Source organism: Choloepus didactylus, chromosome 7, assembly GCF_015220235.1.
Source record: "Choloepus didactylus isolate mChoDid1 chromosome 7, mChoDid1.pri, whole genome shotgun sequence".
In the NCBI taxonomy this organism is placed as follows: domain Eukaryota; kingdom Metazoa; phylum Chordata; class Mammalia; order Pilosa; family Megalonychidae; genus Choloepus; species Choloepus didactylus.
This window is the reverse complement of record NC_051313.1, coordinates 152,649,454-152,663,872: the sequence shown is the minus strand read 5'-3', so window position 1 is coordinate 152,663,872 and position 14,419 is coordinate 152,649,454. Positions and strand designations below refer to the sequence as shown.

Genomic DNA, 14,419 nt, shown 5'->3' with positions numbered 1-14,419 from the left:
TATTATAAAAATATATATGGCATATAAAATGATCCTAATGAAAATCTTTTGCTCTACATATGCTGTACAATTCAGAAACAAAATTAATTTAAGAATACTGCAAACAAGGATACTGGTCATGTTTATGGACCTTCACTTCTTGGAATTTAAGCAATGTCAAATGTTTTATAATGCAAAATTTTATAGAAAAACACAAATGTTTCTGAAAAAATAAGTTCTTGGGTATTCTCAGATTCCCAAGATTATTTTTTATGGATTGCTTATTATAATAGTATCAGTATAATACATAAGTATACACACACATATATATAAGGATCGACCTAAATATCTACATATAGAATATATTATGTAAGTACAGTATATTCTTATATATACATAGTATACATATTATTATAATCGTATATATAGTATAATATAAAAGTAGTTTGCTTACAAGCTACTTTATGAATTAAATTAGTAGTTCATATGAAAGAACTTAACTCACCAAGAACTGGTGGGATTAGGTATTTAATTATTACTGGGTAAGCCACATTATTTCTTAGGTGTCTTGCATTATTAAACACTATCTCATTTCATATTAGCAGTTTTGTCATCATACAATCAGAATCAATTTCCAGAAACTTTGGCCTTATACTTTATACATATTCATGTTTTTGCCTATCTCTTTCAAACCATATGAAAGGGAGAAGGAAGGCATGGTTCTTAATTTGTATGACTTTTAATTTCATCTAAGAGCTTTCCTAAACTTATTAATGGAAGAAAGAGAAAGTCCAGAGGACTCTCTTTACCTTAGTTTATCAGATGATAAATTCAATTCACTTGAATTTATATCCAATCAGTATTTAAGTAATCATATCCATATTGGAAAAGTGATGAATAGAAAATAAAATGAGGAAAAGGAGCTATAGCAGTTGCAGGCATTCACTGGCCTGTCCTCACAGTAAGCCCTCGAATTTTTAAGTCTTTTCATTTTTAGGCAATAACTGCCTCCTCCCAAACCTAAAGTCAAATTTCCCAACTTCTAAATATTACGTTTCTGTTACTGATTCATTAAAATGCCTAATTATTTACTCCATTTCTGACAATGTGCTAAGAATGATGGAAGGAATAGAAAGGAACCAGACACCAGACCCTGACCTCGATTACTATCTAATTTACCTGGGAAGGTAAGGGAAAGTGACAAAGGATCGGACTTGGTGATCGTCAAGGCTAATTTCATACTTGAGGTTCTAGACTTCTCTTAGGCTTTGCTACTGCAGTGTGGTTTTAGGATCAGCAGCACCACCCAGGAGCTTGTTAGGAATGCACATTCCCAGGCCCCGCCCCAGGCCTACCCATTCACAAGAGCCCCTTGTGATTCACCACTGCTCTCCAAACCATGAGATGGATGCAGAAACAGGATGTCCTAACACTGATAAATGGGGTCAGGAGTTGGAGAGGATGAGGCGCCTCACTAGAGCCACAACCTCTGTGTCACTATAACCGAACAGACTTGCTGTTCCACCTGCAATTCCGTTTCTGTTGGGTATGTCTATTTCGCTCCTCCTGGGCATGAAACATTAGTGTGATTTTCTGTCCTGTTTTTTGTCCCCAAACATACACTCAGTTGCCCAATCTTATTTTTTTCCACGTTTTAATTATCCCATGTATTCAATGTTGACAAGTGCCATTCTCAACCAATTACCCACTTCATTAACAGCAAATGCTTACATAGATTATTCTGTCACTAACTTAGTCAAACTCATTTAACTCTCAACACCATCCCTGAGCGGTAGGTACTCTAGTTCCTATACCCACTTTACAGGTGGGAAAATGAAGAAAAAGAGGTTGAATAATTCACCTTGGAGGGTACAAAGCTGGTATTCAAACCCAGAGAGCGTGGTACAGGAACTCCTGCCATTAACTACATTGGGTACATGTTGTAAGAAAGGAATAAGTTTCGTTTTCACATAGAGACAGCATGGAATAAGGGAAATGGAGGCAAAACCAGTTTAAACAAGCCCCAGACAAAGAGAAGAGAGAATCTGCCTGATGTAAAGAGACATGAGGTAGTATCAGAGGCGGGAACTCACAGCAAAAAAAAAAATAAAATAAAAATTTGGGGGGGGATTGGCTAATCAGTTCAAAATCTCAATAATGAGCTAGTTGGCTCTCTGGGATTGGCTGTACAAATTAAAATCTCAAAAGATGAATTAGTTAGTGTTCTCGGATAGGCTGTAACCTCTGTAGTACCCAGTCAATGGGGAAACAGGGGAGGGACTTGCGAATTAGGAGTAGGAGATTTAAAGATCGCCATTCTCTTCCTCTGGCGCGCCAGCCTTCCGCGTGTTTGGCTGGACGCCCCATCTTGCAAGATCGTAAATAAATTCTTTTCTCCTCCAGAACCGAGAGAGCGTTTATTCCCTTACAGGTACCGCTTTATTTCCGACAATGTGGCATTGAACAAGTCACAAAACAAAGACATTAGGACAGCATCCTTGGGAGAAAGAGGAATGCATTCCTGAAGTTCTAGAAAAACATGTTTCCCCAAATTGTAATGAAACTAAGAGTTACCGAAGTATAACACTATCCTCAGCTTCCCAAGATCTGTTCAGCTCATAGCGTGTTTCCTTTGTTCATTCTGCCTGGTGACTGACACTGTGAGGACACCGTTCCCAAGAAAGACTGGCTGGACCTGTCAGAAGTTCACCAGTTGCATGGTGACTCTGAGCCCAGGGAACTGCCTTGGCCCCAGCACATGGACTTGCCTGTGGCTCTCAGACTCTTTTTCCAGCTGAGATTGGTATGCTGAGGCATGGGGCCCGCAAAGGAAATTGAAAACAAACAAACAAACAATAAAACATAAATTACAGAAAGCCTTCACAAACCCATCACAGTTTTATTATCTGGCCTTGAGAAGGAATTTTATATTTTCGGTCACACTAGGAAGAATGCACATGGTAGATGCTCTATATCTACAACTGAACTGACAGGACTCAGAAGGACGTGTGACAATGCTGGGTGTGCAGGATGGCACAGCTCCATAGCCCTGGTGGTGACGGCCATGGCCTGCCATGCTGCCACACAAAGGACTCTGGTTAACGGAGCAAAGCAAGGTCTTTAGCCCAGATGGAATGATCAGCACCTCACCTCTTTCTCTCTTTTCTGGAAGAATTTGAAAGAATGTTTTGATTTCACCAAACTTTTATATACACTAAAAGGAACTTTTAAATATACACTAAAAGCTTAATGTGTGGTTTAGTCTGTCATTTGAAACAAAATGGATAAAAACTTTCAAAAGAGGCCACTGACTGATATTTGAAATAGATTTCCATGTAATTGACCGTACTGCCTTCCCTAGACCAGAAGCTACTAAGGACAAGCCCAACCTTAGGAAGAGAGGAAAGCAGTGAGATCTGTTGGATATCTGTTACTCAGTTTTGAAGGACAGAACAACATTTCCCAGCTGGCAATCCAGAAAACTCTGCTGTTCATGTATGATTTCAATTAAATTTAAAAGATTAACTTTGGAAAATGCTGGTTTAAGCCAAGTTAAACCATTTCCTTACTGTAGACCCTTCAACATGCTATGGTGCTTGGTGACTCTCCAAGAGCGGGTTCTAACATGCAGTGCTCTCTAACTGAACTTGACATGGAATGTTTTTCAGACATCTCCTAGAATAGCATCCCAGTTTGGGAAAGACTATTCTAGATCAAAAATAAGCATTTCTCCCATGGGAATACAGGACAGGAGGACAACTCGATGACTGAAAACGGAACATTCTCTTTAAAACGGAAGAATGGCCAGGTTTCAGATACTTTTCAAGGGACAGTCTAATTTGGGGATGCACTTTTAAGACAGCCCCTGATATTTTAAAATTTGTGCTTGCACACAAATTCATTATAAGAAATTTGGGAAATAGAGAAAAGTATAAAGTAGAAAACTAAAAATCATTCATAATTCCATCATGTAGAAACTGACGTCATTAAATCATTGGTGTGCTTCCTTCTAATCTTTTGGACACATATTTTTATGGCACTTAGACCATACAACAGATCTAAACTTATGTCCTTGTATCTAACTCTGATTCACTTTACATTGTCAATGATACTTCATGTTATTTAAATTCCTCATAAGCATTATTTTTAATCACTGTATAACAGTCCATCAAATTTACTGAAGTGTTTCCTTGGTGATGGCCACTTAAGTTCCTTGTTTTCCATTCATTTTTTTAAAAATCAGCTTTATTGAGGTATAATTTACAAATAATAAAATGCATACCAAAAGTGCATAGTTTGATGAGTTTTGAAAATTGCATGCACTTGTAATTACCACCACACAATTAACATATAAAATGTTACAATTGACACCACCATCCCAAAAGTTTCCCCTGTGCCTTTCCCACTCATCCCACCTGAAGTCTCAGGTAACCACTAATCTGTTTTCTATCACTATAAATTAGTCTCTCCTAGAATATATACATGGAATCATACAGTATGTACTTTTCAGTATCTGACTTCTTTTGCTAAGCATAGTGATTTTAAGATACATGTATATCAGTAATTGATTCCTTTTTATTACTGAGTAGAATTCCATTGTATGGCTGTATCACATTTGTTTTTTTCCATTCACTGGTTGATTGGACAATGGGGGAGGTAATTCTTTATTAGGAATAAAGCTGCTACACATAGTCACGTACAAGTCTCTGGGTGGACATATATTTTCATTTTTCTTTGGTAAATATCTAGGAGTAGAATCACTGGTCATATGCTAAGTGTAGATTTGATTTTGTAAAAAAGTCAAACTGTTTTCTAAAGTGGTTGTAACATTTTATACCTTCATCAGTAATGTATGAAAGATCCAGTTGCTACACATACTCGTCAAAACTTGACATTGTCAACCTTTTAAATTTTAGCCATTCTAAAGGGAGTTTAGAGGTTATCACATTATGGAATTAACGTGCATTTCCCAGATGACTATACATGTTGAGCATCTTTTCATGTGCTTACTGGCCATTTTTGCGTTTTCTATTGTGAAGTATCTCCTCAAGTATTTTGCCCATTTTTAATTGAGTTGTTTTCTTATTACTGTGTTATAACAGCTCTTTATATGGTCTAGATATGAGTCCTTTTCAGATATTCATACAATCCTTATTTTCTCCCAGACTATGGCTTGCATTTTCATTTTCTTAATGGTCACTTTCAAAGAGTTGAGATTATTAATTGTTTTAAATGAAAAATTCATTCATTTGATCATTTTTTTTCTTTTATGATTCTTGCTTTTGGTGTCCTAAGAAATTCCTGTCTTCTCCCCAAATTGATGTATAGATTCAATGCAAACCCACACAAACACACAAAATAAAAACCCATAAAAATTTAGTAAATTGAACTTTATCAAAATTAAAAACTTTTGCTTTTTGAAAGGCATTGTTAAGAAATGGAAAAGGCAAGTCATGGAGTGGGAGAATATATTTGCAAAACATGTATCTGACAAAAAAAAAAACTTGTGTTTCAGAATATATAAAAACTCTTGTAACTAATAATAAAAGAACAACCTGTTGGTGTGACAGGATGTTAAAGGTGGTGGATCCGGGCATCGGGGGAGGGGGGTTGGGATATGATGGAGTTCTATGTATGGTTTGTACTGTTTTTGCAACTGTTCCTGTAGGATTGAATTTATTTCAAAATAAAATTTATTAAAAAAAAAAAAAAAACAACCTGAGAAATCTTTGCCAATCCCAAGGTCACGAAGATTTTCTCCTATGTTTTTATCTAGTGGTTTTGTAGTTGTACCTCTTATTCTAGGACTATGATCTATTTCAACTTAGTTTTTGATTATAATGTGAGATATGGGTTGAAGCTCACATTTACCCCTGCATATGGCTATCCTTTGTTCCAGCATCATTTGCTATCCTTTCCTAATTGAAATAACTTGGCATCTTTGTAAAAATTCAGTTGGCCATGTAAGTATGGGTGTATTTCTGGGCTTTTTATTCTGTTCTATTGATGTATAAGTCTATCCTTATGCTAATACAATGCTAATTAACCATTAAAGAAGTCTTAAAATCAGGTAGTGAATGTTCTCCCGCTTTCTTCTTTTTCAAAACTATTCTAGATCCTTTACATTTCTATATAAATGTTAGAATCAGCTTGACAATTTCTACCTACTGTGATTTTGACTAGGATTATGCTGAATCTATACTTTAATTTAAAAAGGATTGACTTATCAACAACCCTCCAATCTGAGAACATGATGTATCTCTCCATTTTTTTTAAGGAGCTTTTGATTTCTTGCATCAATATCTTTTAGGTTTTGGTGCATAAATACTTTACATATTTTTCTAAGTTCATCCTTAAGTATTTCATGTTTTTCTGATTCTAATAAACTATTTTAAAATTTTATTTTCCAATTGTTCAAGGTAGTACATAGAAATACCATTGATTTTTATGTATCCTGTGACATTGCTAAATTCACCACTTAGTCCTAACAACTTTTTTGTCTATTAGATTTTTTTATGTACAAGATCATGCTATCTGTGCATAAAGATAGAACTTCATCCTTTCATTTCTTTTTCTTGCTTTATTTTTGGTGAGGATCTCTAGGATAATGTTGAAAAGGAATAAGGCAGATATACTTGCCTTAACCTTGACTTTAGGAGAAAAGCGTTCAGTTTATCACCATTACTATGATATTAACTATAGGTTTTTCTTGGATCCCATTTATCAGCTTGAGGAAGTTTCCTTCAATTTCTCATCTGTTGAAAGACTATAATTTTTTTTCATAAATAAGTGTTGAATTTTGTCAAATGCTTTTTCTGCATCTTTTGAGAAAATAATATGGTTTCTCTATTTGGTTCTTTTAACATGGTAAGTTACATTAATTTTCAAATGTTAAACCAATCTTGCATTCCCGGGATAAACCTCACTTGATCATGTTGTATCAACTTTTTATACATTACTAGACTTGATTTGTTAGTATCTTGTTAAGGATTTTTTGTTTCTCTGTCTATATGGAATATTGGTCTGTACATTTCTTTTCATGTCTTTGCTTTTAGTATCAGGCTAATGCTGGCATCATAAAATGAGTTAGGAAATGTTCCTTTATTTTCTGGAAGAGTGTGTTTAGGAAAGCTATTATTTTCTTCCTTAAAAATGCTTGATAGAATTTCACATTGAAATGCAATTCCTTTAACACATACAGAACTATTAAGCTTTCTATTTTTTCTTGAATCAGTTTTGGCAATTTGTATCTTTTATGAAGTTTGTCCATTTCCTCTAATTTGAGAAATTAATTAGGAAAAAGTTGTCTGTAATATTCCCTTATTATTCTTTTAATGTCTGAAGGATCCATAGTGAAGTTTCCCTGTTATTTCCCATGTTTGTAATTTGTGCCTTCTCTTTTTACCCTGATCAGTCTGGATAGAGGTGTATCCAGGTTTTGGTCGCACTGGTTTTCTCTACTGTTCTGATGTTTTCTATTTCATTGATCTCTATTCTTGTCTTTATTTTCTTCTGTTTCCTATTTGTCTCATCAGTTATTTGTTCCTTTTCCCTCTTTTACTGTTTCTTTTGGATTGAGTACTTTTTAAGTGCTATTTTCCTTTAATGTGTTTTATTGTAATAGTTGTTCTAGAGTTCACAGTATGTACTTTTAATTATCATGGTCTACCTTGAATTGAATTTCTACCAATTCAAATTTAACGTAAGAGCCTTACAATAGAATGCTGAAATGATTCCATTCCCCCATTCTTTCTGCTACTGTTGTCATACAATTTATTTACACATGTTAGAAATCCCCCAATATACTGTAATTATTTTTTCCTTTAAATGGTCAATTTTCTTTGAAAAAAATTTAAAATGAGGAGAAATATTTATTTCTCTAAATATTTACTATTTATTTTACTTTCATTCTTTTGCATAGATCTAAGTTTCTAACTGTTATCATTTTCCTTCTGTCTGAGCATTTGCTGGCAATGAATTCCCTCACCTTTTTTCTGTTCCCAAAAATCTTAAATTCAGCTCCATTTAAAAAATATTTTCACTGGGAATAGAATTCTAGCTTGTAGGTTTCTTTCAGCAGTTTAATGATGTTGTTCCATTGTCTTTTCCTTGCACAGTTTCTGATGAGAAACTTTCTTATATGCGCTTCTCTGTACATAATTTCAGTTAGGCTCTGTTCATTCTTTTATCTTTCTACTCCTCAGCCAGTATCATTCCAATTGTCTTTTCTTTGAGTTCACTGATTATTTTTGCTGTCACCTTTATTCTGCTGTTGAAACTGTCTAGGGAATTTTCATTTCAGTTATTGAGTTAACTCCAGTATTTCTCTGGATAGATTACCATATTGTTTATTAATTGTTTTCCTCATATATTTTAATTCTTTATCCACGTTCCTTTATCTCCTTGGGCATACTGAGGATCATATTTTAAAGTCTCTGTCTGGTAAGTCCAAAATCTTGTCCTCTTTGTTGGTGGATTCTGGATTTTTATCTTATTCCTTTGGATGAGATATGATTTCCTCTTTCTTTCTTTGTCTTGTAATCTTTTGCTGTACACTTTACATTTTAATATTTGAAAGTTTGGCCTCTTGGATTTAGTCTCCGGGCTCTCCTTTAAGTTTGTATCCAGATTGTGATACAGCAGAGATTTTCTTGACTGCCAGCTAATCAAAACAAAGAGACCAAGGCAGAAAGCACCTTTCAACTCTCTTTGCAAATTGGCTCTGCTTTGGCTGGTGCTCTCCTTCAGAGCTTAGCCCTCCTATAAAGCAGATCAGCCCAAAGCAAATGGGAAGTGCAGGGACCCTGCTTCTTCTCCTGGGCCTGCTCTTGGTAGAGGCCCCCAGAACTCCCCATTTATCATCCACAGGAATTTTACTGAACCCCCTCTACTCCCTGTAGAACAGAACTCGTCCCCCTCCAGGATACTCTGTCCAGCGACTTAATGCAGATAGTGCTTTGCCCCAGGCCACTTCAACTTAATTGCTTCTCATACTGTCCTAGCTGTCTGCAAGCTGCTTCTCTGCCCTCAGGACAAAATCTGGGAGGGCAAGCCTGAGACGTGTTCCCTGGCTCAGTCTCAGCCCTCCACCCAAAGACTGGCACTGACATACATGCACCCCAGTAAGTACACAAGGGCCACTCTGCTTCCTCTGGAACAGGGCCAGGGCCCACAATGGAAGCACCAGCAAGGGCACCAGGAACTCTCCAATGGATTTTGAAGCTGCATTTTCTTAATTCAGTACTAGCCCGGTTAATGCAGCCCTTTAACTTTTTTTCTGTTAAACAGTTTTGAGGAAGGTTACTGTCTCTTAAGATTCTTCTGCCAACTTTGCCCAAGGAGGGTTGGAACACTGGCCACCCTCAAGCTGGGCCTCAGTGCTTTGAAGTAGTGGATCTGTGATCAGACCACACATCCCGAGAATTTGGAGGACTGTTCTTTACATCCCAACCTGGCACCAGCAAGTTGAGTGAGGAGGTGGAGCGCCAGTCCTCACTGCTTCCAGGAACAAGGCTGGGGGAAGGGGAACGGTAGTTGCCGCAATTTAACAGCCTCTTCCGCCTGCACCTCTTTGGATGCTGCACAGTATTTCCACCGACTCTAGAGTTTCAAAGTGGTTGAGTCAGAAGTTCCTTCCAGTTCAATAGTTGTTCTGGTGGAGGGCCTGATTCCCAGAGCTTTCCACTGCACCATCTTCCCACAATCCTCTCTGTCTGCTTTTAAGATTTGTGCTTTAGCATTTGTTTTCAGTAATTTGATTATGATGTGTCCTGATGTGATTTTCTTTGTGTTTACCCTGCTTGGGGCTTATTAAGACTCTTGGATCTGATTTTGCCATTTTCATCAAATTGGAAAAAATCCTGGCCATTATTTATTTTTCTGTTTCCCACTCTTCCCTCTTCTGGGACTCTAATCACACATTAGATTGTTTGATATTGTCCCACAGCTCACTGAGACTCTGTTCTTTTGTCTCCTCCCACCAGTCTTTTCCTTTTTGTGCTTCATCTGTGAGTGTTCCTATTGTTATGCCTATAAGCTCAGTAGTTTTTCTTCTACAGTATTTAATCTAATCTCAACTCCATCAGTGAATTTTTCATTTCGGATAAATTTTCATCTCTAGATGTTCCATCTAGTTTTTTTTTTATTTCCCTCTTCTTCTACAATATTCATATTTTTTCTTAAAATACTTGAATATAGTTATAATAGCTATTTTAGTATCCTTGCCTGCTCATTCCATCCATTTATTATTCCTTGCTCTGTTTTTACAGATATTTCTCCTGGTTATCTCTCACATTTTCCTGCTTCTTGACATGCCTACTAATTTTTGATTGAATGCTGAACATTCTGTATTTTATCTTGCTGAGGGTCTAGATTTTCTTATCTTTCTTTGAAGAATGTTGGCTTTTTACGGTAGGCAGTTAAGTGTCCAGTTTGATCCTCTTGATGCTGGTATTTAAAGTTTGTTAGCCTGAGTCTAGAGTAGCCTACGTACTAGGGATCAGCCCCATTACTGAGGCATGACACTTCTGGAATGTGTACTGAATTCTCTGAGCGATCAACAAGGCATCTCCATTACAGCTGGTTAAACTTGAATGTCTTAGGTGAGCTCTAGGAACAGTCAGCACCCAGCTACCAGATGGATCTTTCTCCAAGCTTTTGGAGTTTCTCCTTACTTACAGCCATATAATTATTCAGCAAAGACTCAAGGGGACCACTGTGCAGATTGCTGGAGTTCTTTTTCTTCATAGATCCCACATTTCCAGAATTCGTTCCCCACAAAGTCCAGGTACCTCAGACTCTCTGAACTCTGATCTCTGCCTCCACAATCAGCAAGACAGATGTTTTACAACAATATTTGTAATATTTGAAAGATCCCACAAATCTTTCAAATATTGCAATAAAAATGTGACCTCAAAATTTATGTAATGTAACAAGTGAATACACTACTTAATCATAAACTGGATCATTTTGGTATAAAGCATAGTTCTGGTTCAAATGGCAAAACTCAAATGGGATCTGAAGATTAGTTGGTAGTAATTTGTCAATATGAATTTCCTGGTTTTGATGGCTATATTATGGCCATGTAGGAGCATGTCATTGTTTGTAGGTAAAAAACAAAAAATATTCAGGGGAATGGAGCATCAGGTCAATGCTTCAGGAAAGAGAGTCTTTGTAAAGTATTTCAAAAACGTTTCTATAAGTTTTTGATGGTTTAAAAAATTTTAAATATAAAATGAAAGCATTAAAAAAAAAGACTGCAATGTTATTGCATTGACCTTAAAAGTTCACTGATAAGAATAAAATTAGCCACAGTAAAATCACAGTAAAAAAAAAAACTGGGTTTAGATGGTGCAAACGTGACATATAAAATAACTGGAGTTGGATTTAGTGATGAACAAAGTCACTGCTCCTTACTGAAGCTCCTGTATTGCTCAGTAAAAGAGTGAAAAGGGAAAAAGAAAAAAAAAAAAAAAACAAAGCAGGATAGCAAGCACATGATCAAAACTTTCAGCACGTGTGTGATGAATGATCATAAATCAACTCTCAGTTATACTTACACAATGGTTTTTCCAATGTGCAAGAAAGATTTCTCTACAAATTCCCGGACACTATGGACCTCCCCAGTTGCTATGACAAAGTCCTCTGGCTCATCATTCTGCAACATCAGCCACATCGCCTGGAGATAGGGGGAGAGAGAGAGAGAGAGAGAGAGAGAGAGAGAGAGAGAGAGAGAGAGAGAGAGAGAGAGAGAGAGAGAGAGAGAGAGAGAGAGAAGTATCCAAATTAATGTTGCACTAAATGGCTCTTCTGGAAATATGTTACCAAATGCACATAACTGAATATGAACAAACACAGCTAAAAAATGGGCCTGATTTTAATACAATATTCTACAATACAATTATATTCAACAACATAATGAGCCTGATTTTAACACAATACTCTACAGCAGTGGTTCTTAAACTTTAGTGTTGAATCAAAATCATACAGGGAGTTTCTTAGATTACTGGGCTACAGCCACAGAGGTTCTGATTTAGCAGGCCTGGAGAACATGTCTTAGGAATGTTTTCTTTTAACTTCCCATGTGATTCTCATGCAGGAGGTGACTGGACCACAATTCAGAGGAAATTATATTGTGAAGTGCCTGCAGGGAATAATTTTTTTTATACTATATTTAAGAAGAGTTTGAAAGTGCGATCTAACTGTCCTTTATATTGTAGATAGAAGGCAGAAAAAATAATTAGAACTATTTTTTTTGCCCTCAAAAATAGCACCTAATTTCTTAAAATAACATTGAAATTTTTCCAATCTAGTGACATCAAAAAAAAAAAATAAAAAAATAAACAAGAATCATTAATAGGGGAAAAAAAACCTCCATAATATAATGAAGAGTGCTATTACTTTCAAAAAGTTGTCTGGGAGGTAGTGAAAACGCTTGCAGCAGAGTTAAGTATTTCATAAGGCAGCATTTCAGGTACTCCCACACCCTGATCAAAATGGATGCATCATACTGGTGCACTTTCTCAGTCGAAATGAAAAGTCTAATTGGGCAAAAATGCAATGCTATATTCAAATACACAAAGTGGTGGAAAATATCACAGGTCCAACTCAGAAGAGTTTTGTTTTTTTTTTTCAGTAGCAAATAATCTCACATTAATTATAAAGATTTTTCTTACACAGATAGGAGATATGGATTTTTTAGAAGTTGAGTTAGAAAGAAGCATGTCTCTATAAGAAAGGTCCAGACAATCAATATTTTTTTCATCACTCCTACCCACTTAGCAAAATAAAATAGATAAAAATAACAGGTACTTCATTCTAACACAATCCCCAATATAAGTGCATTGCACTCTTGTTATAACATCTAAAGAAAACTTTTGGTTGGGGTCACCCTCGCAGCTGTTAGATCAGCTGAAAAACAGGATGCTGAAATCACTGGGACAGCCAATTTTCTCTCAGAAAATTCCTCTAAAAAAGCTCAAATCCTCCTCATTCATTTGAATTTGTGGCAGCCTTCTAAAGAATAAAAATAAAACAACATGTACATATTTCCCATTTATTTTAAATTATTTCTTGGGACATACTAGTTCTGTATTTTTGGTTTATTACAATTGCCTAAAGTAGTGTTTTCGGTTTATGGAAGGTAAGACCTTGGGCAACACTTCATGCCTTGGAAGTGGCACTCCGGGTGGGTCACTGGCAATAGTTTCAGGAACTGTCTGAGGAAACTTGCCAGGAGACAGTTTTGTTCACATCAATGGAATACCTGCAGTTTCATTTCATATTAGGAGATCATGGTTGATGAATATAGGCTTCAACCCTCGGGGCCAGGACGACAGGGCCGCGACTCCAGCTCTGCAGCCCCGCACGCGTCCCGCCCAAGCCTGGGTGGGTTTGAGGGAAGATGCGCCTTTTATAAGGAGCACGTTGGCCCCCACCTCCTGACAGATGCCCCGCGGGTCCCTCCGCCCCCAGGGCCCTAGCCCTTGTCTGTCTCCTCCGTTGATTTAACCTTCTGATTCGGGACAGGGGTCTCGGGTCTAGGAACTGGAACGAGTCCTGCTACCTCCCCCGGTGTGACCTAAAGCGGACAGCGCGCCTGGTCTTCCCTGGGTCTGAGCGGCCCCTTGCGCCACCCCTCCCCAAGCAAGCCGACTGTCCCGCTCCCCCGCGCGCCTGCGCACAGACCCCCCACCACATACACCCGCGCACCCACGGGCACGCATGCACACAACTAACGTGTTTTAGTCTTCATCAAAATACTTTAATAGATTGCTGAAAAAAATTAAATTAAGCTTCTGGCTGGAATTTCTATTGGAACATTTTTTTTTTTCCTGAAGGAGTAGATGTAAATGCAGGGTAAATACATTTAAATGTGTTTTACTCAAATTTCCATTCTAAAAATAACATTTCAGGTAGGTCTTTCAGGACCTCTAGGCTCACTTTATTTCTTTTGAAACACTTTATTGTGCCAAAATGGTCTAAAAATCAGATTATTAGTCATGTGCAAGAAAGCAAGGGCTTGCTTAAAATTAAAAGAGAAATTATGATTATGGTAAACAGTGGATTATTTTAGACACTGGGCACCAGCTCCCCAGTGCTTGTTTTGTAACCAACAGGAATCTGGGGGTCAGTGAGAACCTCTCACTTTCACTACAGTCAATGCCAAGAATCTGTTCTTTCCTTTTCCATCAGACTATCTGTGGCCTTTGACCTATCAATTTCTAGGCATTTCCTCTAAAGTTCATATTGTACCAGACTCCAGTCTGGGAATGGGAAAGGAAAGGATATACAACTCCAGATTTATTTGTTATTACTGAATAGTTTACTAGTTTTGACGGAGGGAAAGGGCTTTGTTTAAATTTCCACTGACTATAATTAATGGTTATTGACTGGTCAATGAAGAACAGGTGACACTCTGAATTAGAAGATAAATGATGGT

The 14,419-nt window shown here is 37.0% G+C and overlaps 1 protein-coding gene across 1 annotated transcript in view; it reads right to left on the bottom strand.

Annotated features, from left to right (window-relative positions):
- The window catches only part of GMDS (GDP-mannose 4,6-dehydratase), a 646,510-nt gene that overhangs the window by 119,525 nt on the left and 512,566 nt on the right, over positions 1-14,419 (bottom strand). The window contains exon 8 of the mRNA XM_037844924.1: positions 11,538-11,656. Within this exon, the coding sequence (XP_037700852.1) occupies positions 11,538-11,656 (119 nt within the window). The remainder of the gene's footprint in view (positions 1-11,537; positions 11,657-14,419) is intronic.